Source organism: Kogia breviceps, chromosome 10 (assembly GCF_026419965.1).
Source record: "Kogia breviceps isolate mKogBre1 chromosome 10, mKogBre1 haplotype 1, whole genome shotgun sequence".
Taxonomy (NCBI): Eukaryota; Metazoa; Chordata; class Mammalia; order Artiodactyla; family Physeteridae; genus Kogia; species Kogia breviceps.
The window spans coordinates 43633793-43661445 of NC_081319.1; the positions used below are offsets into that span (position 1 = coordinate 43633793).

Genomic DNA, 27653 nt, shown 5'->3' on the forward strand with positions numbered 1-27653 from the left:
CGACCCCCATACTTATCTTTTTCTGCTGTTGGTTGAAGTTGTCAATAATAACACCAATAAAGAGATTCAGAGTGAAGAATGAGCCAAAGATGATAAAAACTACGAAGTAAACATACATTAATGAGTTCTCCTCAAACCTTGGCTGTTGTCCTTCCTGTTAGGGATTTTTTAAATGAGAGAAGAAAACAATTACTGGAGAAAAATATGAGCCATCTTAACTGCCTGGTAGCAGCAGCATTAACCACTCAGCCTCCTCCAGTCAGCCGTGGCCCTGCAGGGAGCCCCTCTCTCCTCTTTCAGCTTCCCTCAGTGCACCTTGAGTGGTACCATACAGTGGAGAGGGGGTGTGGTGGAGGATTAGGCTTTTTCTTCTAAGCAATGGAGAATCATTGAAGGGTTGTGAGGGAGGAGAGTGGCATGATCATATGTGTCCTTTGCAAAGGTCTCTAGGATGTCCATACGGACACATAATTGGAGGGAGCCAGACTGGAGATATCCACCAGAGAAGGGACATGTTCACTTCAGGAGATTGACTACCAACCCTTGTTGAAAGGTTATATCCTTCAAACAGAGCTCACTACTGTATTTAGTCTGTGCTTGCATCCTGTCACTCTTGAATTCCTAGTACCTGGCATAGCTTGTGACATGTAGGTTCTCCACACACATTGAATGAGTGGATGAATGATCAAGCTCTAGAATGGACAAGAATGGACTATAATCAAGCTCCCCTAGCTTAAGGCATGACCAAAAACATCCAAGATCTTCACAGGGTCATTGGTTTTATTTATTTTGGGGATAGGTGGCAGGAGCATCTCTGTTTTCTTTCCTCTGATCACATTCAAAGACAGAGATGAATGTTGATAGCTCTGTTATGTGTTGAATGTACTCATGATACTTGTTTTTCAAAACCCACCATACAGACTAGTGTATTAGAGGTAAATATTTGAAACAATTATTTTTCTCTTTTGCCTTGAAGAGTTCCTGACCTTAGTCCCAGTTGGCTGGAAGCATCTACTTGTTTGAATTAAGGATAGGCATTAGTCTAGAAACAATGTAATGGAAAGAAGAATTAATATTCAGTATCTGACATTGAAAACAAGATTATGCAGCAGGTTAATCATCTTGCAAAGGGAGGTTCAGACAGAAAGAGGAACAGACAAAGGATCACCTCACTTGTACCCAGGGCATTGTCAGCAAGAGAAACAGAGAGAGAGAGAGAACATCAGAGCTGTGAGATGTGTGTCCTGATTTTCCCTTCTTTGGGTTTGGAGAAGGGGCTTGGGGCCCAGTAAATCAAGGGGAATATGGAGAGCAAAGAATGTGTGTTCTGGTTCAACTTTGGTATTTTTCAAAGAGAAAACTACTGCTGGGAAGGCCTGGGATACGCTGGGCAGGCAGGATGACTTAAGAGACTAGAGTAGCATAATTGGGCAGAGAGCAGTCTCTTCAACCTTCCTTAGTTCTCGTGGCTTGGACGTGGGGTTGACAGCCATATGCCTGCCATTGTGGGCTTCATAGTAAGGGATGGGAGTAGACTGCTGAGCCTGGACACCATATGAAGGATATGGCAGAGAGTCAGTGTTTGAGGCTAGGAGGAGTTTAAGGAGGAGAAAGGCCCATGGTTTCACCAGTTGCAGCTTCAATATTTGAGAACAGTACGATGCTCTGTGACTACACAGACAAAGGCCAACATACTAGCACACATCAGTTAGGATATCCCAGGACCACATCAGGACAGGCACACCTCCACACACCTCCACTCACCCATCATTCACTCAAGGAACATATATAAGACACATACTTCTTTTGTCATACATAAGATCTCGTCCCTATCCCCTAGCTCTACCTCAAGGCAGATGGATGTCTAAGGTAAACTGAGGTGAAGTTCATATATTCATACGGACAAAAAAATAAGCACATTAATATTTTTAAATATTTCCTTTGTTATAAATTGCCTCAACTACTACTATAACACTATTCATATCACCTCTACTGCTACTACCAGCTGTACTGAACATCTACTATGTGCCAGGCATCAACTCTGTATACTCTCAAACAGTAACACATATGTGTGTGATGGTAGGAAAAAATAAACAATGCTGATTCCATTCTTGATTCAAACATTTTCTCTCGCTATGACTTTGGGCAACGCTCTTCCTTTCTATTCCTCAATTTTCCCAACTGGGAAATAGAAATGGACTAGATTGCTGAGTACTCTTCTAACCTTGGGAATCCATGATCACTTTTTATTTAACTATAACTTGACAGTTGGCAATTACTAGAAATCCCCTTATTCTCTGGGGAACCTGGAGCCATTGAAGGGTCTCCTGCTCAGACCTAGTCCAATCTTAAGGTTCTCTCTCCCACAGTCAAGAGGAGGTACCCTTTGAAATTTGACTTCTGCCTTTCCACTCACTTGAAGAAGAGGTGAGAGAGGAAAATCAAGGCATCCTGTGATTCTGTTTCTTCTGGCTCCACCTCCTACATGAGTGGTCAGTATGGAGAAAGAGGACTTGACTTTGTAGCATGCTAGGATGTAATACTCATAGGAGGATGAATAAGAATCCTTTCAATCCCTGTTTCATAGTGTTTGTCCTAATGAAAACAAGGCAAAGAATCCTGGCCACTGGAATTATGATGCAGGAAGTTCTGGGCTGTCCATGTAGTCATGATATTCCTGATTTGATCCTAGCACTCTAGAACATGGTAGAACACAAGCTCACCCCTCTGGAATCAACAGCTGCATACATAATATCCATCCAGCCCTTAAATGTTGCCTGCAATGAAAGCAGAGAAACATGAACGTAATTATAGACTTGCCGTCAACAGACAAGTGCCATATGAAAGTCAGCATGTCCAGTGGGCAGATATACATAAGACAATGCCCCACCCTTCCAGGACAGAATGTCCACATAAAAGAACAAACAGCACAAGGAAATTCAAGGATAGATGTCTTGGATTTTTTTTTCTTCATTTTCACAAGACAAAAAGTTTAAAAACAAGAGAAAATTTCTGCCTTAAAAATTGCTAAAGAAGCTATGAACCAACTGCTGCAAAGAGCCTGATTAAAGCTGTTTCCTGATTCCACATCTGTATGCACTATCTGTCCAAAACTTTGCAACCACGATTTGACCTGGGACTGACTTCCCACAGGGAACTGTTACTAACGGAGTGGCTTAGCATCTGAGGCTCTTCGTCTCTCTGGCTGGAGCTCAGGAGAGCAAGGCACCATTTAGGACAGAGTGAGAGATCCAGACCCTTATGGGACATCGCCTGGAGGTTGAGGCTCAGTAGAAAATAAGGTTGGAGATGCTCCCGTGGGGAACAATTCCAGAGGGCATTAGCTCCCAAGTGAGAAACTGAGATTTGATTCTCTTATCTCAATAGAGTCATTGTATTTTTATTAGCTGAGAAATGGTTTATGATTCTTTTAAGGTTTCTTTCCCCAGAGTGAAAAACAAACCCACAGTGCTTACCACTTGCAGCAGCGCGAGGTAAGCCATTCCCACATTGTCAAAGTTGACTTTCAGGGTGAACCAGGAGAAATTTCCACTTTCACATTGACTCCGGTTTGCAACAATGTTGTAATTTATAACTGAGTTTCCATCTGTTACATTAACACATCTTCCAAATTTTCCAGAAAACAAACTTACTCCCAGGATACAAAATATGAGCCAGAAAATGAGGCAGACAAGCAAAACATTCAGAATGGCAGGTATGGCACCTATGAGAGCGTTAACTACCACCTTAAGGAAGCAAAAGAGAAGAAAAATATAATAGACGTGTGAGACTCAACAAGCTCTTGATCTTCCCAGGATGGGTCTAACGTGTGGGGCTGGATTTCTTGGAGCCCCGCCTTTACATTCCAGCCCCGAACCCACACCCCATGGCAAGCCCTGCTCTCAGCTCCATACATAATGGGTCCTTTCTGTTGCCACAGGATCACTTGAGAAGTGTCCTGTGATGATGGTATTAGAGACTTATGGGACACCTACCCTAGGATTGAAGGGAAGCCAGAGCCCATCTCCGTTGTCACAGAGCACTTTTAGGTGAAGACTATATCTTAGACTTTTCTCCATCTCTGAAATTCTAAGCAGTGGGCTGGATGGGAAGGAGTCCAGGAAAAGCTTGGCAATTTAAGGAAAGCCCAGCCCAAGAAGAGCAGTTGGCTTCTCTGCCTTTCCCTGCTAGCTGACTTTCCTCCCATCCATCTGAAGAACATACCTTCATTCCTTCAAACTGGGACAGGGCTCGCAGAGGCCTCAGCGCTCGCAGAATCCGGAAGGACTTCAAGACCTTTAAGTCGATGAGACTGGTCACAGAGACCTGGTGGGAAAAGAAGCCACAGGTAGTGCACCTGACTTGGTGCCCAGAGAACCCAGTGGGGATTAAGAGCTGTCTTTCTGAGAGGCAAACTCATTGTGCCCACAGTGGATTATCCAGAGAAACCAGCCAGACCCTGCTGGAAGGGGAGGGCAGGTGAGAGGCTATTTTCCTCCTTGCCTGGCAAAGCTACAGCCCATATGGGTGAGAACAATGCATTTACATGATTTGTTGGATGAAAGACAAAGAAAAGCTGAGACATTGTTGTGAATTAAAGGAAACCAAAGAGACATGACAATGATAAATCATGTGAGGTCCTGAGTTTGATCCTGGATTGCAGTGGCGGGAAAGGTGATGGTGTGTGGATAGGGTGAATTAGCCATAAAGAACCTTGTGACAATTGAGAAAATTTGAAAATGGATGTGGGTTTTAGTATTGGATCATGTTAAATTCCTAACCTTGATAATTGTACTGTGACTGTGTAAGATAATATCCTTGTTCTTAGGAAATACACACTGAAATGTTGAGGGCTAATGGAGTGTGATGCCTGCAACTTAATCTCAAGCAGTTTAGGGGGAAAAAAATAGAAAAAATGATAAGGCAGATGGGCTGCAATGTTAATAACTGGTGAATCTGGGGGAAGAGTATAAGGGATTCTTTACTTCTTGCAATTTTTCCATATGTTTGAAATGATATCAAAATCAAGTTATGAAGAAATAATTCTTTGTTTGCTAATATTTCCCTTCATTCAAATAGCTCCCTTTTGGAGAATTAAATCCAATTTTCTCTCCTAACTATTTTTTTCCCAATGGGACAGGACTGAGGATTGGAAAACTCTGTAAATACACTAACTTAAAACTCAACAAACATGCTGAGCTTAAGTTGAAGGCCACTATTTGCAGATCTTCAGCCATTCTTATTGATTATGCAGACCCTTCAGAGGCTCAGCTTAGAAGGGGGAGTGGCTCAGCATGACAGGAAGTGAATTACCCTGTCAATCTCATTGTAAAAGTAAAATATTTGCAAATTGAGAGAAATTGAGTGAATATGACAGAATAACCAGATTTTAAAATTTGCAATCAACTTAAAAAAATCACCACCAATTCAAAATGTGTTTATTTATAATGGTTTTTTTAAGTAGGTTTTTTTGTTCTTTTGTTTGTGACAGCATTGCCTGTTGGGAGACCTATTTAATCAGCTTTTCCACAAATACACCTACTTTGTTCCCAGCCAGAGGGAAAAGGATGGCAAAGCATAGCAATTCTGGCTTTACTAAATGACTGTTACCATGGGTGGGGAAGATGTTCCTAGAGGGGCATTGTACACCCTTTGCCTGGAACCTCACCCTCAGTCTCTGTTCCACCAATTGGGAGACATTGATGAGACACACAAACATAAAAACATTCACATTCTTTCCCACTCTACAGCATTCTTCCAGTGGGGAAGTCTTCACTAGTTTTATTTTATTTCTACTTAATTTGCATTTATCACTCTGCACTATATTTTTGAGATTCCTATCATGTTGATATATATTCTCATGGTTTGCTCCTTTTAACTGTTACAAAATATTACAGCATATAAATATTCATATTTTAGTAACTCATTCCCTCTTGGTGAATATATAAATTATTTCCATTTCTTTGCTACTATGAACAATAGCAAACTGGACAGATGTGTGCATTTTTCCAGGGTACATACACAGGAGTTTTCCTTAAATGTATAACTAGAAGTGGTATTTCTGGGTTTGTAAATTGGGCTCATTTGTAATTTTACTTAATAGTGAAAAACTTTCCACAAACTGACTGTACGACAGTTAGCAGTGACTAAAAATTCCGTTTTCCTAAATCTTTCTCATATTAGATATTATCCAACTTAAAAACTTTTGTCTATCTGATGAGTAAAAAGAAGTGTCTCATTTTAATATGTACTTCTGTGCTAACTGGTGATATGACTAGTTTGTATTTCTTTATACATTTATTAGCAACTTGAGCTCCTTCTGTGAATTGTCTATTTTCATCCTTCTCCCATTCTTACCCTGGGTTGCCTTTTTCTTCTTGATCTGTAGGGAGTATTTACATACTGTAGACAATAACTATCTGTTATGTATATGGCAAATATTGTCTCCAGGGTCTAGCCTGTCTTTAACTATAATTATGGTATTGTTGAAAAAAAAAAGGAAGTTTTACATTTTGAAATAGTTAAACTTATGTCTATATGTATGTATGTATGCATGTATTTGTGGTTGTGTTTGCATTTTCCTACTCCAAAATTATAAAGATCATTTTATATAATCTTGAGTAACAAGCAACATAAAAGGATTATTCACATACACTCTCTCTCATTTAATCCGCACAACAATGCCCTGAATTAGGCAGTGTTGTACATCACTACCACGTTACAGATAAGGAAGCCTGAAGCTCAGAGGATCAGCAACTTGTTTCAGGTGGAATTGGGTCTGTATGATGCTAAGGCTGATAATAGTAATAGTGGACCACACTTATTGAGTGCTTTCTCTGGGATTTATAGAGATATATATTTACAGGATTATTTCTTTTCTTGCTCTACTCATTTTTGTTCCATTCATTTCGTTGTCAACTTTATGTTTGTCTCATTAAATAAGTTTGTGAGCCTCCCTTCTTTATCTGTTCTTTGTAACAATTTGAACAAGGGTGGAGTTAACTGCTTGCCTTAGTCTGTTCAGGCTGCTATAACAGAATGCCATACAATAGCCTGGATGTATAAACAACAGAAATTTCTCACAGTCTGGGGGCTGGGAAGTCCAAGATTAAGATGCTGGCAGTCAGTGTCTGGTTGAGGGCCTATTTCCTGGTTCATAGACAGCCATCTTCTCCCTGTCTTCACATGGCGGAAGGAGTGAGAAAACCCTGTGGGGTCTCTTTTATAAGATCACTAATCCCACTCATAAGGGTTCAGAAATAAATGTCCTTAAGTGCTAGTCACCTCCCAGACACCAAAACACTGGAGATTAGGTTTCAACATACAAATTTGGGGCAGGGGTGGGACACAAACATTCAGTCTATAGCCACTGCTCCTTGGAAGTTTGCTAAACTTGTTTTCAAAACCACCTGGGCCTGATATCCTTTTTGAAAGTGTGGTATTCAACTACTGTTTTGATATTTAAATGGCTGTTGTTAGATTTATGTTTTAAATTTTGTATCTGGTCAAATTGGGCAATTTAGCATCTACACTCTCATTTTTATCCATATGAAAATTTATGTCAAAACTTCAAGCACTTTGCTTGAGGTTACACAGAAAAGAGAGTAAACAAAGAAGATTTAGAATCAGTCTCCTAACATTAGGCCAGTAAACCACAGGTCCTAGATCAGAAATATCAATAATCTTTCCATTGTCTTATGCATTTTTCACTATAATCTAATAAGATAATGGGTGTAGAGTGATTAGCACTGTGGAAACTGATAGGGATCGACATGATGATCATGGGGTTGCTTGTGTTGGAGCTCCAATGGCACTGATGCTTTTCTGAAATTCCTGAACCACACGGCTTATTTGTGCCCACCAACAAAATTATGGCTCTCCAGTGTGGTGACACGGCTTATGCTATGCATTTGCAGTATCTACTTCCTTAAATAGCAGGGATAAAGTCTAACTAACTAGGTCATGGTAGCAACGATATAGATAGATGTTAACATCAAGGGCTTTGGAGTGAGGCTTACTAGGTTTGAGTCACCTCCATCACTTCTAGCTGGGCAACCTTGAACATGTTTCTTAGCCTCTCTATGACTTAGTTTACTCCTTTGTATCTGGGAAAAATAACAATACCACATGGAAAGGCTGTGATAACTAAAAGACAGAATGCATATGAGGCATATGGTAAAGTACTGCTTTCTCTGGTACAGAGAAAGCAGTAGAAAAATGTGATCTACTATTACTACTACTGGCCTTAGCATCATACAGACCAAGGTGTGAATTCTAATTTCACCTGAAACAAATTGCTAACCCTCTGAGCTTCAGGTTTCCTTGTCTGTAATATGGTAGGTGATATATAGATCTGCTTAACTTGGAACATTGTTGTTCAGATTAAATGAAAAAATGTATGTGAATAATCCTTCGTTGCTTGACAATCAAGATGGAGACCAGTCTAATCTGCTCACTGCTGACCTGCTTTGAGAAGTCTTGAAAAGAAATGAAAAGTTGGAAGGAGAAGTAAAAGTAGAGAATATGCAAAGTTATTCTAGACTTACATCAGACATAAGCAGTGCTTATGGAGAGAAGTAAATGAGTACTATCATGGAAAGGGTTGAGGTGGTAAGCGTATGAGATGCAGCGTATAAGGAATGGGAACGAGGAAAGGCTGGACTGCTGATGGATGAATGTGAAGAAAAATATTTTGGAGAAGCACTCATATAAGGCACACAGGAAAAGCAGCTCTCATGTGATCCCCTCCTCCACCCTTACCCACTCCCCCCTCAACCCCCACCTGCATGGGACACAGAGATGGTAAACTTACAATCACAATGATGAAATCAAGCCAGCACCAGGCACTGGTGAAATACTTCCTAAATCCAAAGGCCACCCATTTCAAACCCATCTCCAAGATAAAAATGTATGTGAAAATACTGTCAGTACAATTAAGTATTGCTTGGATTTTGGGTTGTGTACCAAGGTAAATATCTTCAAATACCTGAAATGATAAAGCACATCCATAGGCCAAGTTGAACTCTCTGCTGACTGTACTTTTTATTTTTCTTCCTTATTTGAATAAACTAATACCTCCCTTGGTGACAAGGTTTTGCTCAAAAGGTGTTAAGGCTGAACTTTTCCAATAGAAACAATTCCTTGAGTAAGTAAAACCAGAAGAAGGAAAATCCTATTTCTAGATTTCTGTTGCCACTATAGTTCCCCAGGCTCTCATCACTGGCTCCTGGAATATTTTTTTTAAAAAATCTTCACCACACTATTTCCTGGTCTTCCTAATCTTTTCAACTCTTGCCAGCAATATCTTGCCAACTTTTCCAGAACCTCCCAGTAGCATACACCATCTCTCTCATCCCCCTAGTTACCTGGGTGGCTCTATTCAGTGGCTCTCTGTTGCTTATAACATCAAGTCCAAACACCTTAGCCCACACTCTGGATCCTGCCAACCCTGAGGCTCGTCATCTTCCACCACAAACAGCATTATCCGTTTACCTCAGTGTTCCCTACAGATGTGATCATTTTGTATGTGAACCATGATTTGCAAAAGTTTGGGAAGCACTGGGCTAGAGCTCCCAATGTAAATTACTTTGAATATTAAATTTCATTAAGTGTGATTTATGAAAATTAGATATCCAAGCTTTTGGAGAGACCCTTTTCCATGCTACATCCAAACATTCCTTCACCTGAAGTATGTGTGCGTGTGACTCTTCAGGGTCTATATTACTAGGGTATAAGCTGTCCTTTTGGTCTTTACAGTGTTACTGAGGAAGAAAGAAAAGAGAGAAGAGGCACTAAACCTGCCAAGTCATTTGGCAGGCAATGTCAAATGAAGGCAAGAAAGAAATCAGCCCTGCTGTCAGGGACTAAGGTAATCCCACAGTCCCACAACCCTAGGGAAAAAGAATAAAGAATAAAACAGTCTCACTTCCAACCCCCAAGTGGGTTTTTGACTGAAGAAGGCTTTTCATCTCCTCCTCTGCCCCACTGGCTCCTGGTCAAGCATTTAAGATCTCAGCTTAGCTTATATATTCTATAGGAAACTGTCCTTCTTCCACAGGAATAGGTTAGGTGCCATCCTACATGGTCCCATGTCAGTCACTGCTTCTCTGAGCGTATCACTATGGTCCTGGTCTATAATTGCCTGGACTCCATCTGTCTTCCCTACTAGCCTCCAAGCTCCTGAAGGTCAGGGATTTTCTGTTTGCCTCTTGAAGAGAGACAAATCTGAATGGTGTTGGAAGCTCATTTCCTCTCTCATTTTGGAAACTTAGCAACAAGCTGGCTCAGCAGGGCTGAGTTTGCCCAATGGAAAAGCTGGCTGATATCAGCAACTGAGCTTTGGAAGCTCCCATAATATAACTAGGCCATTTCCTAATCCAGGAAGCTCCCATTATTAAGTAGTTGCCCAAATCAGAGCTTCTCAAACTCTAATGAGCCCCAAATCACCTAGGTTCTGATTCAGCAGGTCTGGGGTGGGCCCAAGACTCTGCATTTTTAATAAGCTGCCAGGTGATATGAGGCTGCTGGTTCATATACCACATAGAGTGGTGAGGGACTAGATGTTTCTTGTCTCCATTTCTCTATAAATAAGTGTAGTGAAACAGGGCCTGGGTCCCTCTCCTGGAACCCTCTGCATTGTGTGTTCAGTATCACTCTGCCCAGCCTACGTTTGCCTCATCTGAAGGCAGATGAGAACTAGGAGGATTGTGTGCCCTCTGCTACTTTTCTGATTATAAGTTTTCTCACACGGAGCATGGGGTGTGTGTCTGTGACCTTGTGACAACACCACTGCTTTTCTACTGACTAACACAGGGCATGGCAGACAACAGTGACCATTTGTGGAATAAATGCAAGAACCCTATCTTTTGGAAGTGTAGACAGCTGGCGAGATGTAATCACCAGAAGATTACAGGGAACCCTACAGGGTGAGCAATAAAAATTAATCAAGGGAGTTCTCTGCGATGGTCTTAGGGAAATTTTCTTTTTTGTTTCAGGGATAATTTATATTGCAGTAAGCAGGTAAATAGGGATGTCTGTTGATCACAGGCTCTGGTGGGCCCCCATGTGTGCTCTTCTCCTTTCACCTAGAGATTATACAGGTGTAAAGCACTAACCAGGAAGGCAGGGGTGTAGGAACAAGACATGTCCTTGTCCCTCCTAGCAACTTGTGAAATGTTCTGTGACTCTAAATCCGTAAGGGATAGCTCAGTACTCCATTCACTTGACATGACAAATAATAAGAGAATTTAGTTTTATATTATGGCCATTTTAAGAGGAGACACAGAACATAATCGGAGGGAGAGAGAGAAACATGTAAGTGATAAGAGAGAACATACTGTTGCCCAAGGTGAGGATATACGTGCAGAGGAAGAAAGATGGACTACAAGGTGAGAAGAGAGAGCAGAAAGGAGTTTATGACTATACGGCTAGGGAGGCTGATGGATTTAGTTATTTCCAAACCTCACTGGAAATCACACCATACCTCAATTTCGAAGGATCTGTCATACACATAAAGTGGTATCTCTTTGTCTCTCCTCTCAAGGGATCATGAGTGGTGAAAAATACCAAGGCAACTTATATCCTGATCTGGTCCCTGTTGACTTCTCCTCCTAATGTTTTACCTTTTAAAAAGCAGCACTATGGTCTTCAGAAAAAAAGAGAATAGAAGCATTGCCGTCTAGAGGAGGAAACGTGTAGGATACAGTGAAAATGTCTAGAAATCCTCCAGGAATGATGGACAGACTTGGATTCAAGGGCAAGACTCCAATAACCACTTTAAAGTGCCTCTTTGGGGACTTCCCTGACGGTCCAGTGGTTAAGACTACACACTTCCATCGCAGGGGGCATGTGTTCAATCCCTGGTAGGGGAACTAAGTTCCCGCATGCTGTGTGGTGCAGCCAATATATAAATAAATAAATAAACAAATAAATTTTTTTAAAGTGCCAATTTGGGTCATCCTTCCCACAGGTAAATCATCTTCGGCCTGGGGATTTCCCAGTTGTAGCATTCCTCCAGAACTTGTGCAAAACCCTGTCCCCTAAGGGGATACAACTGCAGAGATCCCACTTCTTCTCGGTCTCCCCACATGCACAGCCCCGTGAGGGGCCAAGTCAGAATGAAGCCACCCAGCTGCCTCGATCCCCAATGTCCCCAGAAGACCATGATAATTTACCAGTGCCCCACTGCTCAGCAGAATCACAAAGATAATAAAGCTCTCAAACCAGCTGTGTTTCACTATTTGGTAGCAGGTTTTCCGCAGCTTCCACCAAATGATCCAGGGGGACTTTCTCTTGTCCATAGTACAGCATGGAGAGCAGCAATCCAGGCCTGCAAGAAATTAGCATCTCTATCATTAGTGTCTATAATACATGTGCATTAATAGCCCAACTCTTCACCCCTCCTTGTACACACCACGTGACTTTGAAAATCCTCCAACTAAAGAGGTGGAGTCTTTTTCCAACCCCTTGAATCTGGGCTCAGCCATGTGACAACATTTGGCCAACAGAGCAGAATAGGAGTCATAATGTGCCAGTTCTGACTCAGTGAGAAATTCAACAAAGATATAGAACTATAGGAAATATAAAAATGAATCAATCAGAACTGAAGAATAACTAAAATGAAAAATGCACTGGAGGGAATTAACAGATTAGAGGATACAGAAGAATGAAATCAGTGATCCGGAAGACAGGGTAGTGGAAATCACCCAATCAGAACAGCAAAAAGAATTTTTTTTAAATGTGAAGAGTTTAAGGGATCCCTGAGAAAACATCAAGCATACTAACATTAGCATTATAGGGGCCTCAGAAGGAGAAAAGGGACAAAAGACTTATTTGAAGAAATAATGGCTGAAAACTTCCCTAACCTGGGGAAGGAAACAGACATCCAAGTTTGGAGATTGGGAGCACAGAGATTCCCAAACAAGATGAACCCAAAGAGATCCATGCCAAGATACATTATAACTAAAATCTCAAAAATTAAAGATAAAGAGAGACTCTTAAAAGCAGCAAGAGAAAAAGAACTAGCTTTATACAAGAGAACCTCCCTAAGACTATCAAATGATTTTTCAGCAGAAACTTTACAGAGCAAAGGGACTGGCACAATATATTCAAATTTTTGACATTTTAATTATAATGTGTCTTGGTGTGGATTGTATTATTATTGCATTATTCAATTCTTTCCTACATTTTCTAAGTCTTCGTTGAAGTACTTACTGGGATGAAGCTCATTTTCCTCCCTAGTTTGGTCAGAATTCTTATGATCATCTCTTTGAATTCTTTATCAGGTAAATTACTTACCTCTGTTTCTTTGGGGTTTTTCCTAGGGTTTTATTTTGTTCTTTCATTTGGAATACATTCCTCTATCTCCTCATTATGACTTTCAGTTTTTCCTTCTATGAACTAGGTGAAACAGCTACCTATCTTGGTCTCGAAGGAGTGGACTTGTGTGTGTATATCCCCTGTGTAAATGGATTGCACCTGGCAGCTTTAGCAGGGCAACTGGGGCTGGAGCTTGCCAGGGGCAATCTCTGAGGAGCACTCCTCCTAAGGCCACCCAGGCGGGGCAGCTGAGGTTAGAGCAGGCTTAGGCTGGAGTCAGTCCCTGGGGAGTGCTGAGGCCAAGGCTGCCTTGGTGGGATAGTTAGAGCTGGAGTGAGTGAGGGCTAGGGGGAGTTCTAGGGGTAACTCAAACAAAGGCGCTCTCTGGTGCCTCTGACCCCACAGAGGGCTCCAGTACTTCCCTGCTCATTTGGCAGAAGCTCTAGGGTTAGTACATGGAATTCCTTCCAGTATAGTCTAGATGCCCTTTAAACTGCTGTTTTCTTGCTGCGTCCCAAGGTGGGTGAGTCTGTGCTCTGGCCCTGCAGCAATATTCCTTCCTACTGTAGGTCACTAAGTTGGGGGGGGGATTCCCATGGATACCATGTCTCCGTCTTTCCTACCTGTTTCTATGTGGTCTTTCTATGTGCAGTAGCTTTTCAATCAACTCTCAGGTCTTTTTCAGGAGGAACTGCTCTATAAGTAGGTGTAGAGTTGGTGTGTCCATGGAAGAAGGTGAGCTCAGGGTCTTCCTATGCCACCGTCTTGGACCCCTGCTCCCAGAGAAAACTCTTGAGAGATGAGTTGAGGGCCTGGCAAGGGGTCTAGTCAACCCCAGACTTATGGTCAAGTTCTCTTGGTCTATGACCTCCAGTACATCCTGACAATTGACGTACTGGGAACTCTACCAAGTGGCAAAAATACTGGTCCAGTGGGCTTTCTGGGAAAGTTGTCTAGATTTTCTACCCTGGTACTTGGGCTGTACAAGTTGACCCCACCTAAATCAAGAATTTCCTGAAATGGTCCCAAGAATCCAGGGAATACTCTTCACTTTTGTCTCCAGTAGAAGTAGAAAGAAGGCATCTATCAAAACCATAGATCTTCTAAGAATAACAGAATCCCATCCAAATATTCCATGAACTGAATGTAGGAATACTGCCACTTACCTTTGGGCAAACATCTCTCTGGTTCCTTTTTGGGAACCATTTCAAGTACCCACCGAAAGGGATCCTGTGGACCAGTGGTGCTACATTCTGAGAGCACACTCGTAGCATCAGACTTCTGTACATCAGAACAAAGAAGGGGAATCACTTTCCAACACCCTCTGTCACCATGGTTAATACCTAATAGCTTATTTTATGACTTTTTATGCATGAAAATAGCTAGGCAAAGGTATGAAGGGTGTCTAGAAAGTATACTTCTTCTTGCATTCTTCCCTAAATGTTCTGACCAGCCCTGACTTCAGGAAAGAATTCTCTAACTGCTCTCCCTTGGTTGATGAAAGATAAGGCACATGTAGACACAGTGCCTCAACCTTTTCCTCCCTCCAAATCTTACCTCTGATCTGCTGACTAACCCCAAATATGGAAGCCAGGTGATGAGAAGGATGCTACTTTACTGAGACTGAAATTGTCAGCTACCTCAACTCCCAGAATAATAGGCCTAGAACAGTGGTTCTCGTTGATTTTACCCTCCAGGAGACATTTTGGCAATGTCATTGATTTTACCTTTTAGGAGACATTTTGACAATGTCTAAAGACATTTTTTATTTATACAATGGGGGGATGTTATGGGCATCTAGTGGGTAGAGGCCAGAGTACTGCTGAACACCTTACAATACACAGAATAGTCCACATAACACAGAATTATCCTGTCCCAAATGTCATAGTGGAGAGGTTGAGAAACCCTGGCCTAGACCTTTGCTTAAGATCTAATTCTGGCAGTTTGCTTTGTACTAATCTTGATATTTTTCCACAGTGGCTATCTTGGAGAAGGTGTATGGATGTGCCATGTTTCTTCTGGGAACACCCTGGGAAAATTACCTTTCGGGGATTCTGTATCGACAGATAAGGATCATCTTCAGAGAATATGTCCATTTCCACACTCTGAGCTCCTGGACTGGTGGGCTCCTTGGTCTTCTGATGGAGTTTACTGGCCTGACACTGAGAAATGCCAAGTAGAATTAATATTCCTCCTGGACATCTCACTTGAGATGAAACAAGTTTGAATTCTATTTGGTTTTCTGTTTGTCATGAAAATTATGATATTATTAACCTTTTTCGTTTTACTTTTGTAAACTGATCCTGGAAAAACTCAACATAAAATAATTCTGGAACACTACTCTAGGAAACAGATAACAAAACTTACTCATAAGTAATATAATCAAAACAATATGGTTTGGATACAAAATTCACCAAATAATTAAGAGGTGAAACTTACTGTAGCCTTTCAATTCAATGGCAAAATAATAAATTGTTTAATAAATGGTACTGGCATAATTAGTTACCCTTGAAAAAATATTACAAGGTCAGAATATAGTAAAAATTTAAATCCATAATCATTTGATATTCTGATATAAAAACAGATGTATAAAAATATTAGAAGAATAACTTGGAAAATAATTTTTTACTCTGTTGGGTACAGAGGGTTGGCTTAGCAAAATAGGTAACTGAAAGATATAAAGAAAATATGAAAATATATCACAACATAAAAATAAAAACTAAATTTTGTCCTATGACCTGCAGCTAAATCCAAGAAGGATATGCAAAGTCACACCTTAAGTGAAGGTTTCATCCTAAAATCTATGTGAGGGTTCCTATGAATCTGACACTGTAAGGTCCTGATTTAAGAACACTTTTCCCCTTTGAACATATACACACAATAAACAGGTACACATTATCTATGGACCAGACACAGAACAAAAATATAAAGTAATAACAATTTAAAGCATGTAGCAGGTAATGGTGAATAAAAGTGCCCCGTGTGAGGAAGGAAACCACAGTTATGTCCAGAGCTTGAAACTGTGGGCTGGGTTGAAGTTCTTGCACTTAAGAGAGAAAGTCAAAAGAAGCTGTGGTTTTGTGACCACCTAGAGGGATGGGATAGGGAGGGTGGGAGAGAGGGAGACGCAAGAGGGAAGAGATATGGGGATATATGTATATGTATAGCTGATTCACTTTGTTATAAAGCAGAAACTAACACACCATTGTAAAGTAATTATACTCCAATAAAGATGTTAAAAATAAATAAAAGAAGCTGTGGCCAATGTTTGGGATTACAATTATACAAAGCTGCATACCTAGAGAGGAAGGAGGAAGCACAGCCTCAGAAACAAGACCTGGGCAAAGGGAGCCACTGGTTCAGTGACTGGATCTGCAAAATGCCTAGTATCACTATTAGACAAGAATCCCAAGTTGGCAATACAAGACTTAGTTCTGAAATGGATCCCCTAGGAGGGTCGATTAAAGATACCACAGAACTTAGACTGCAAAGAGAGGGACAGATCCTCCCACAAAGATGAGCTTTCAAATTCACACTTCAAAAGGTATGAGGAGACAAACATAAAACCAGTAGCCCTCAAAAATTAGCTACAGGGAGGTGAATTTACTTGAGAAAAAAAATGAAATTAGTATAGTAATCTGAAAGCATCATTAAAATTAACAAGTTTAGAATTTAATTAAAAAAGATATACATGGGCTTCCCTGGTGGCACAGGGGTTGAGAGTCTGAATGCTGATGCAGGAGACACGGGTTTGTGCCCTGGTCCGGGAAGATCCCACATGCCGCGGAGCGGCTAGGCCCGTGAGCCATGGCCGCTGAGCCTGTGCGTCCGGAGCCTGTGCTCCGCAGCAGGAGAGGCCACAACGGTGAGAGGCCCATGTACTACAAAAAAAAAAAAAAAAAAAAAGATATACAGAATTTCGCTTCCTGGATGGTAAAGTAAGAAGCTCTGCAGAGGTTCTCCCCAGGAAAATTAACATAAGTGATGGAAAATATTCGTAAAAAATCATTTAAGTTTCTGGAAATTGTCCTAAGGGCATACAGCAAATGAAGAAATATTTACTTAAAAAAATCTACACATTTCAGTAATAACAGCAGGAGTCTATGTCACTTGAGCCATGATCTGCTCTCTTCCTTCCCACTCCCAGCTCAGTTTGACAGAAGCTCCACTCTAGGCAGATGTGACCAAGATGGGGCTCCCTTTACCCTCAGCTCCCAATCAAGAGATATGTATCTCACTAGAAGGTGCAGGTCACCAACTTTTCTCTTCTCCTCCAACTCTGAGTTGAAGAGGCTAAATTTCTGGTGAATGTGGCCAAGAAGTTAGATTTCCTTTTTCAATTCAGTTTATACTCATAGGACAGAGACTCTATTCCAGGTTCAAAAGCTTGAGAATACTGGGGCCCTGATCAACCTTACTCCAGCTAGTTTGCAGGGCAGAGGTTCCATGAAGGAAGAGGGGGTCTGAGAGATGAGAGACTACTGCCCCTCCGAGTACCAGGGGTAAGCGGCTATGGCTAAGTGATCCTTCCCAGGGTGGTAGGCAATTCATAAGAAACAAAATCTCTTTTTGTGCTATTCACTTCACCTTCCACACTCCCCTTCTCACCTTTCAGCCAATTCAAACTCTATACTTCTTCTTTTAGGGCTCAACCAAAGGCACTTGATTCCCCTGTTGCCCCAGCCCACTCTGATCGTGCTCCCCTCTGAACTCCTCTGACACCACCCACCTGTGCCACATGTGCAGGACCATGATTAGAACCAGCCCCGGATGTGCAGCCGCCACATTTTATACCCTTATCATCTCTGCATAGTGCTCAGAACAGGGCAGGCAACCAGTGCCCCATGGCACCTCTAGCTCTTTACAACCTCTAAGTGTATGTGTGAACCTTCATACCTGTTTTCCAGCCTTAGGTTGTGTGACAGGCTGTGCCTTATCTTCACCAGGGGATTCAGCATCATCTTCTTCCTCTGCTAGTGGGGCCAACCAAGTCTGATCAGGCCCGACACTCAAGGTCTTTGGTGCAGAAGTCAGTACACCAAACTCCTCCCAGGTCTCTGGGCCCTTTCTCATCTCTGTGACCAGGAGAATAACACCTTTGCTCTCTGCCTCAGCGCCTTCTGCCACCTCTTTTTGCTTTGGTAAATGTTGTCTCCTGCGCCACTTGGTACAAAAATGCTCAAGAGTATATATGACGAAACAAAAAGCCCGGCAGAACCGGTCCAGGGCTAACTGGACTTTGGTTTTCCTGACCTCTCCTTCCAAGTGTCCATCTCTCTCCTCATTGCTGAAGGAATTGAGCAGCAAGGCAATGAAGAGGTTGAGTACCTGGGAAGGGGCAAAGAGAGGGGGGACATAAGGAGAATGAAAAACTTAGCAAAGGAAAGAATATAGTAGGTTTCCACAACAACTTTTCCCCAAGACCCAAAACAAAATCAAATGAGAGTTCTATGTCCTTCTGCCTCCCAAGAAAGTTCACCTGTAAAATAAATAAAAGGAGAGAAGATTGAGGAAGTAATAGGGACATCAAGATAAGACCAGAGAAAAATTGAAGTTAAAGGGTGCAGACAGCCATATCCAGTCTGTCTGTGTGTAAGCAGCACGTATTGTAGACCCTGGCCAGGGTAAAGCTGAATGGTGAAACCATGTGGCAAAATCAAAAGTGGATATCCCTTGGGCATCAGCCAGAATCATGAGGTTGGACTTTTTCTGGAATTGCCCACAGGGATATGGGTCTGATGTCTAAGACTGCTGTGCTAGGAGGTCCTCTCCTGTCTGCACAATTTGAGAGATGGTATACTTGTGCAGGCTTTTTAAAATCTCTTTAGTTTGTGGCTCTCGCCAGCTCAAACACATACAGCTCTCTGGGAGAAGTGTCTTGTGGGTGTTAATGGGTCTAGTCACTCTTCCTCAGCTTCAGGAGAATTCCCAAGTCTGAATCTTTGCTCAAGCTCTCCTCTATTTGCTAAGTCCTCTTTGCCTCTTAAGTGCCCTTTTCAAGTACCGTGTCTCCCACAAAGCCTTTCTTAGTGCTCCCTTCCCACTCCCTTGGGTGATACCCTGCCCTTCTGATCTTTCGTATCTCTTACTGTCTATCAACATCACTTATTAGGTATTTAGGATAGTTAATTTTATTTCTATGTGGATTGTTAATTATATTTGCATGATAGCCTCAACTCAATTCTGAAGATCTTATGCTCAGGTATCCCTGTCTGTCTCCTGTCTCTTCATACCCTCACTGGTGTACACCTAATTAGCCTCCATAAACAGCCATGCTTCCAGCTGCAAGTAACAGACTCAGGGCAGCTTACACAATAAGAAAATGTCACATGACAAGATATTTGAAATGTTTTAAACAGGGGACCAATTATGACCCGACAATAGGTTTGTTCCACCTTCCCTCTATCTTCCGCAGTGCTTACTTTGTCTTAGTTTAGTTCTTCTCATGGTTGCATAATGTTTGCAGTTCTACCAAGAGTCACAGTCATAAAAGGTCCAGGCGAAGTAAAAGGACCACTTATTTTTCTCATCCCTCCTTCCTCCCCTCCTCCTCTCCCCCTTCCTCCTCCTCCTCCTCCTTCTTCTTTTAAATAACAAGAAACCTTCCTCAGTGGACATCTCTTTACATCTATTGAACAAATTAAGTCAAAAACCCCTACCTCGGCCAATCAATGGAGATCTGAATAACCACCTGGAGTAGGATAGACACTGTGACATCTTTATGAGCACTACGTGACAAGGTTTTCTTTCATGCTTACCGTACTGTCTTCAAACAAAATTCAAATGCAGATTTCAAAATATTATATAACATTACATTTATAATACTATACTTAGAGTAACAATTTTCACTAGTGAAGTGTTACAAAAGAAGACAATGCATTTGTTTAGTCCATGTATTTAACACAGTGACAAAAACAACAAAACTAAGACACTCACCACGAGTTTTCCTATCACCATGATCAACAGAAACACAATAATGCACAGTGCTTGGTTAGCTTCTTGCATACATTCCCACATGTTTTCGATCCATTCCCCACAGAGGATGCGGAATACCACCAGAAAGGAGTGGTAGAAATCCCCCATGTGCCAGCGTCGTAAACATGGGACTGCAGGGTCAAGGGACTTTGAATTACTCTTTATGCAATTGAATTTAGAGCCAAAAAGCTGCATGCCAACTACTGAGAAAATAAAGACCACAATGGCCAAGACCACAGTCAGGTTTCCAAGGGCTCCAACGGAATGGCCAATTATCTTAAGCAGTGTGTTTAAAGTTGGCCAGGATTTGGCTAACTTGAAGACCCTCAGCTGTAAAAACAGACAATAAACAAAAATGGAAGAAAAGCCAGTTAAGAACAAATTCCATCTGCTCAGTTTAAATTTAAACGAACCACAGCATTTACAACTTTCAAAAATCTTGTCAAAGCCAGATCCATCCTAAACATGGTCACCAACTCCATGTCCCAATCTAATATTCACCTGTATCTACTTTTTGTTTTAAAAATGGAATATTTTGGTCTAATATTTTAAATGATAAAGACTTTGGGATCATGATGGTGGAATTGAGCATACATGCTTATTAAATATAATGAATGTATTTGGAACCCTATATAATATACCAAGGGTCAGGGCCAAATCCATCCCATTGCCTGCTTTTATATGGCCTGAGAGGTAAGAATGTTTTTTACATCTTTAAATGGTTGGAAATAATTTTTTAAAATATTTCATTACACATGAAAATTGCATGAAGTTCAAATTTCCATGTCCATAAATAAAGTTTTATTGGAACACAGCCACGCACATGCGTTCTCTACTGTCTACAGCTACTTTTGTGCTACGACAGCAAAGCTGAGTGGTTTCGAAAGAGACCATATGGCCTGTAAGGCTGAAAATATTTACCATCTGGCCTTTTACAGATAAAGTTTGCTAACTCCTGTATTATATATTTGAGGTCACAAGTTTGAATCTAAACTTCATAACGATGACAAGAGTAACGTGATGTTTTGTATCTAGGAGAGAAAAGGCAATCAGCCAGTCAAGACACACTCTTTTTCCACGAGAAATTTTCTCCATGGAAACTTACAGACCTTATAGGAGACAATAACCTTAGAAAAAACACAGCAACTAGTTTCATAGATTATTTCTTGTATTAACTTTCAATGTAAACCAGTGGTTTCACTCCGAAGTACAATCCTGTTAAGTATCAACTATTTGGGGGGTGGGGAGATACTGCAGGTCAGTAAGACTTATATCACAAGAGAATGACCACCACTGTCTACTTAGAGGGGAGCTGAGGGCATCTCAGGGAGAAACTGTGGTTCTGTTCTTATCCACAGGCAATGCCACAGAGATCCTTGCATCACAGCATGGCTGTAATAAGCCTAAACGATAGTAAAGCAAATGTAATTTTGCTCACCCAAGCACCAATAAAACTTTCGGGAACAGCCTAATAATGCCTGACTTTAAGCAGTGTGATTTTCTAACATATGCCAAGTATAAAATGTATGTTTAAGTAACTGAATCAAATGTCTTATTCTACAGGCTTGGAAATCCTATCCATGCCAAAAGAAAAAGTAAATCTCTGAAAGGGGACAAGAGGTCACCTTTTGTGGTTTTCCTATTACCCTCCCACATGTGATTTCTCTGTGATTTCTGTCCATACTTCTTGTGGGGTCTGTCACACTCCACTGTGCCTCATGGTCATTTCTGGGCCTGTCTTGTATCTTCCCTAGACTGCATACTCCTTGAAGGCAGTACTTTCCTCACCTTTGAGCCTTCCCTCATGTACATATCAGGTGCTTGATGCCTCCAATGGTTCGTGGATGGAGGGCAAAGACTACAGAAAAGGAATGTGGTACTGGCAGCAATGAGGAGGGACTCTGTGAGATAACACCTGCAGGCAGCAACAGACCCCCATCCTGGGCTCTGTAGTCTACAGCCCCTTGGTGAGCCCAGATGTGAGGATGCCTGGCTCAGAGCTCTGTGGGGGAAGAGATCATTGTAGGGGTTGTACACGAAGCAAGGAGCAGAGTCCTGATACCAGAAGACACAATTTTGCATCTGGTTGCCTGAAGGATCATCTTGTGGAGGGAGAGGAAGGAAAGTAGGGGTTCACCTGAGAGAAGACCCCTTGGGACTCACAAAGGTATTAAAGACCTGGGTGGGAAGAGGAGTGCAGTTTTGGTTCTCAGGTTAAGGTAAGATGGTAAAGTTTAATCCAAACCAGCTACTGAACTTACTCAAGACTCTTCAATCCTGTCAGATAAGTTATTCAGTATGAGACTTCCCTGGTGGAGCAGTGGATAAAACTCCACGCTCCCAAAGCAGGGGGCCCAGGTTCGATCCCTGGTCAGGGCACTAGATCCCACATACATGCCTCAACTAAGAGTTCACATGCCACAACTAAGGAGCCTGCCTGCTGCAACTAAGGAGCCTGCCTGCCACAACTAAGACCCAGTACAACTAAATAAATAAATAAAGAGCTGGTTAAATTGGATTATCATCCTGACAGTCCCTTAAAAAAAAAAAAAGAAGAAAAGAAAGTGCCTTACCACTCTTAAGGAACGAAATGACATACAACTTTGTTTTCCTGGACACATACTATTTATTATCACCTCTGCAAAACTCAGAAGAGCAACAATGCTGTCAAAAATGTTCCAGCCTCGACGAAAGTAGTGGTAGGGATCCAGCGCAATGATTTTTAGGCACATTTCAGCCATGAAAATGCCAGTGAAAACCTACAGCGAGACAAAGAAAAATGAGAAAAGAAAGCTACCTCTTCTTGGAGATACACTTTTAAGAATGGCCCAAGGGAATCACAGAGGTTACAAAGAAATAAAATGTATTCTCATGCTTGATACAATATGCCCTGCAATCCACAAAAAAAAAACGTTTACCATTGTAGTATGAACCTCACTCTACCTTTGCCCCTCTCTCTGCCCTCCTCCACGGCCTCCACTCCAGTGTCACCAAGCTAAGAGACATCAGGATGGAGAATAAATATTATTTTCCATTCTGTTAAAAAAATAAAGCAAAATTGGCTTCTTGGTAGATGGCAGAGTAATAGGAAGTATCAAGCAATTCCTCCTCTGAATTCTCTTTAAGATACTAATAACTCCGAAGTGGGGGGAGTACACAACAGCTCTGAAAACTAAAGATAAATATCGTTCATAAACCAGAATGCAGGAGGAGTTCACCTAACCATTCAATCTCAACACCTTGATCAGAAAAAAAAAAAAAAAATTAAAAGGGCCCAGAGCAGAGAACTAAAAAACACTACCAGGTGCCGAAAAATGTCTTTGAGCAACCTGATATAGAGGATAAACCCTAGATTGGTTATGGCTGAAAGGAAGATTAGCGAGTCAGAATATAATCCTAAAGACTCACTAGAATGCAGGGCACATCATTCCAGAACAAAATATGAAAGAATTAAAAGGAGGGGCAAGAGCTTAAAAAGCACTAAACTATGTTTTTTCCAAGGGAAAAATAATTCTGTCTTTAACAAGTAGATAATACAGGCTTAAGAAATTTGCAAAATGTAGCAGAGTAGCCAAATTCAAAACTAAATCTATCTTCTATTCTTTGTAGAAGATAAAGCAAAGCATTCCTTCATAGCAAATAGCACTTTCTCTATCTCACACACACACACATTAAATAGAAATGAGAAAAACAATAGTATGAAAATAATACATTATATGAAAAGGGTTAAAGTATTTTAAAATGTCCATTTTAACAGGGGTCCACAACCTCCAGGCCGCAGACCAGTACCGGTCTGTGGCCTGATAGGAACCAGGCAGGAGGTGAGCAGCAGGCGAGCCAGTGAAGCTTCATCTGCCGCTCCCCATCGCTCGCACTACCACCTGAACCATCTGCCCCCTCCACAGTCCGTGAAAAAACTGTCTTCCACAAAACCGTTCCCTCGTGCCAAAAAGGTTGGGGACCGCTGTGTTATAAGACTCTCATCTTTAGTTCTGGAAACAACAAAAACAACCCCTAAATGATTAAATTTCCTTATTAAAAAGTAACACGTAATCTATTTTTATAAATAATTCAATGACTTATTATTTATAAAATACATCCCTAAAATAAAATGACACAAGTTAAAATAAAAGGATAGGCATAAATAAACACAGAATAGGCAAATAAAAAGAAATCAAGGGTGGCAAAGAAAAATCAAAGCTTATACCTATCTTCTCCCTTTAAACATTTCTGCCTATCCCTGCCCAGTGCCATAACCAGCACCTAAAAGCAGGCAGTGTTGCACGTTCCAGTTAATTGTGCTGGACTGATCTCCATACCCTTTTGACCCACTCTTTGGGACCATTGGTTTTGCAATCCAATTCAATTGCTATTTATGACTTCTTGGGAGCTCAATGTACTCTCTTGATTCAAGCAATTCTGAAGCCTAGAGAGTCCATTTCTAAGTCTTGTCCACAGAACTCCACAGGCCAGCTTAATCCTGGTCCACCCATCAGACGGGAGAGGTCTGAATGTGTTCTTTCAAGCTCAGGGCTCCAAGACCTCCCTGCACCACCATCACAGGGGCACAAGAGATGAGGTGGCTGCCTCTTTTTTTGCATGTCTAGGGAATGGGGCACATGGAATAGATGCACAGGCTACATAACCAGCTCTGCATGTTTCTCTTCAATTTTCAGGACCCAGGGTCCAGCTGCTGCCTGTGTTCTCAGACACCAACAATGTCCCTCTGCTCCTTCTGCCTCTGGAGTGAAGAAGAATGTCACTTAATTTGCCAGCTTCCAACTGTAAAATGCAACTTCACCTCAGCACCCAGGATGCCTGGTCAGTGGGAAATGTGAGAGGCAGGCTTTGGCTATTTCCCACAGTTGGACCAGCAGATGAAGTGATGGACAGAACACCTTTGCAATTGGGAAGCCCTGTCCAGGGGGATGACTCTGGGTTCTTTGAGTATTCTCTGGAATTTATCCAATAACTCCATCTACCAGGAGATGCTGAAAGATGGGTCCTGCTAACTCTGTTGAGGTAGGGACTGTGGCCCTGAGGGCACAGAATTCTGCCTCCAAGTGAAACTAAACCGTCAGGCCATTCTGGGACACCTCAACAGGAGAGAGCTAAACACCCTGGCCTGGAGCCCAGAAGATGCCAGCCTGTTAGAAGGTATTGTGTGTGTTAGCTTTATTGTGCAACATGGAATCTAATCTGACCTATGCACACCCACAGGGCACTTCTTCCCAAAGGCGGTATGGGCAAAGGAACTTAAATGCAGACTGTCTGCAAGGAGATCCACCCTGCTCTTATACTGCAGTTCCCTGCTCTTCCTGCATGGGATGTAGAACAAAGGGTGACAGGCACCTGTCTACAGTTCTACACCATCCTAAACCTGATGCATGGAAGCAGCTCTGTGGACCAACTCCTGATTCAATACGTACTGTGGGTTCTTGTCAATTAAAAAAAAAAAAGGAAAATTTAAAAATACCTACATACATACATACTGCCTGGAAATACTCTGCAATGCTAAAAATTATCATCTTTGCTAGTAAGACCATAGGAAATGAGTTTCTTCTTCCGTTCTTTGTATTTTTACTTATTTTTAAAATTAAAAAAACATACATTGCTTTTAAAATTAGAAAAATAACATAAAGCTATAAGAAGAAAAGGCTAGACATTCTGGTAAGATTTTTAGCTAATTAACTCATTAGCAAATTAGGGTAGAACATTCACTAGGTACTTACTTATTATTTCTGATATTTGGGAAACTAATTTTCCCTTGGGCCTTCTGCAGGAGCTATGAATTAAAGTGAACAGTTCTTGAAAAATCTGTTCCCCTATCTTAATGTTCCCAATTTAACTAAGAGTAGCTTCATCCAATAACAAACACACTGAAGCAGGCTCAAGTCTGGAACCCCATGTCCACCCCACCCCACAAGCTTCTCACACCTACTCCTGGAAAAGAACCTCCTACAGCTTGAAGGCTCTGACTCACCTTTCTAGGGAAAATAACACTTAGTAATGGCAGTCACACTGTTTTGTGACAAATGATGTCATCAATATCACTGGGGACCGTGGTACTCATTACCATGGGTCTCTGGATATGGTTAATGTTTTCTTGATTATCCAAAATAGTTGACCTTTTAAGATGTCTACTTGCTTCTGTCTTACCACTGAATGACTCGTTAGTCATTCATTAGATGACTAAAGAAACACCTCAACATACTAGAGGGCGAACAGGGGCCCAGGGAAAATTACTGAAATGGGTAAAAATAAAATCCTAACGGTCATCTTTTCTCTCTACTCCACCTAAGAGGACCAAAGACCTGTTAGGTTAGGCCATTCACAAAATGTTTAGACTTTGAAAGAGTTATAATTCAAAGTTTGAAATATGTTTTATATTTTAAAAAGCCTAGAGTTACCAAATTCCCTGTGTACAACATATTCTCAAAACTCTGGTCCATTTTGTAATGCTCCATGGCCAAGAAGAGAGTGTTGATTATGATGCAGATGGTGATGGCCAGCTCAGTAAAGGGGTCGGTCATCATGGTTCTCAGGGCCTTCTTAATGCACAGCCACCGGGGGCTACAGTCCCACACGAGGTATTTTGATGCCAGGTTTTTCCCACATGGGAGGCAAGGTTCCTGTGATTTTTCTTGTTCTGAAGAAGAATTGAAAGAGCACTTGAGCAGTTAGGTCTGAGCCAGTCTGGCTGTTCTTTGCCTGTGTGCATTCCTTCCTCCCTCTTCCCTAGCATCTCCTGTGCTACAACATGATCAGTCAAGAAGGTTACTGATGCATAGGTAGGAAGGTTTCCCACACTCAACTTCCATGTGGTATAGTCAAGTACTTCAAGTCTTTATACTTATATTGAGCATCTGGGAGCAGGGCTGCACTGTGAGAGATACAGATGGGGAAGTCAACACTGACTGGCTATGAACCCATGAGAGAGAGAGACACAAGCCCAAGTTATGTTCACTCAAGGAAGACCATGGTGACGGCTATACCAGAGCACAAGAAGCTACCAGGGCTCAGGGGAAGGGGAGATATTCAGGCAGGGGTATCTATAAGCACTGAAACAAAAGGCATGCTATCAGTTGGTTGAATTTAGGCCAGAAAGCAGCTGCACCCTGATTTCCACATAATTTCAAGGCCTCATGAGATGATGCAATAGGCTCAAAAGTGCTAAGAACCCATTTGATCCCATTCTTGCTGGGACTTCAGTCCTGCCCTTGAACACGAACCCCTCAGTTTGGTCCCTGTTGCCTCCTGTAAATCAGGTCCATCAGATGGTTCCAGCCTGCATATGCAAGTCTTCTTCTATTATTCATGCCAGATTCCTATTCTAACTTCAATGACAACTGTAACCTCCT

At 41.6% G+C, this 27653-nt stretch overlaps 1 protein-coding gene across 2 annotated transcripts in view; it reads right to left on the bottom strand.

Annotated features, from left to right (window-relative positions):
• SCN11A (sodium voltage-gated channel alpha subunit 11) overlaps nt 1–27653 on the bottom strand; it is a 125328-nt gene that overhangs the window by 15098 nt on the left and 82577 nt on the right. For both annotated transcript variants that reach the window (XM_067044518.1, XM_067044519.1), the window contains 12 exons: nt 26703–26941; nt 22866–23051; nt 20254–20622; nt 18214–18645; nt 15360–15479; nt 14484–14598; nt 12174–12328; nt 8813–8986; nt 4225–4326; nt 3477–3746; nt 2724–2777; nt 13–154 (listed from right to left, as the gene is read on the bottom strand). In XM_067044518.1, coding sequence (XP_066900619.1) covers nt 13–154; nt 2724–2777; nt 3477–3746; nt 4225–4326; nt 8813–8986; nt 12174–12328; nt 14484–14598; nt 15360–15479; nt 18214–18645; nt 20254–20622; nt 22866–23051; nt 26703–26941 — 2358 coding nt within the window. The remainder of the gene's footprint in view (nt 1–12; nt 155–2723; nt 2778–3476; nt 3747–4224; nt 4327–8812; nt 8987–12173; nt 12329–14483; nt 14599–15359; nt 15480–18213; nt 18646–20253; nt 20623–22865; nt 23052–26702; nt 26942–27653) is intronic.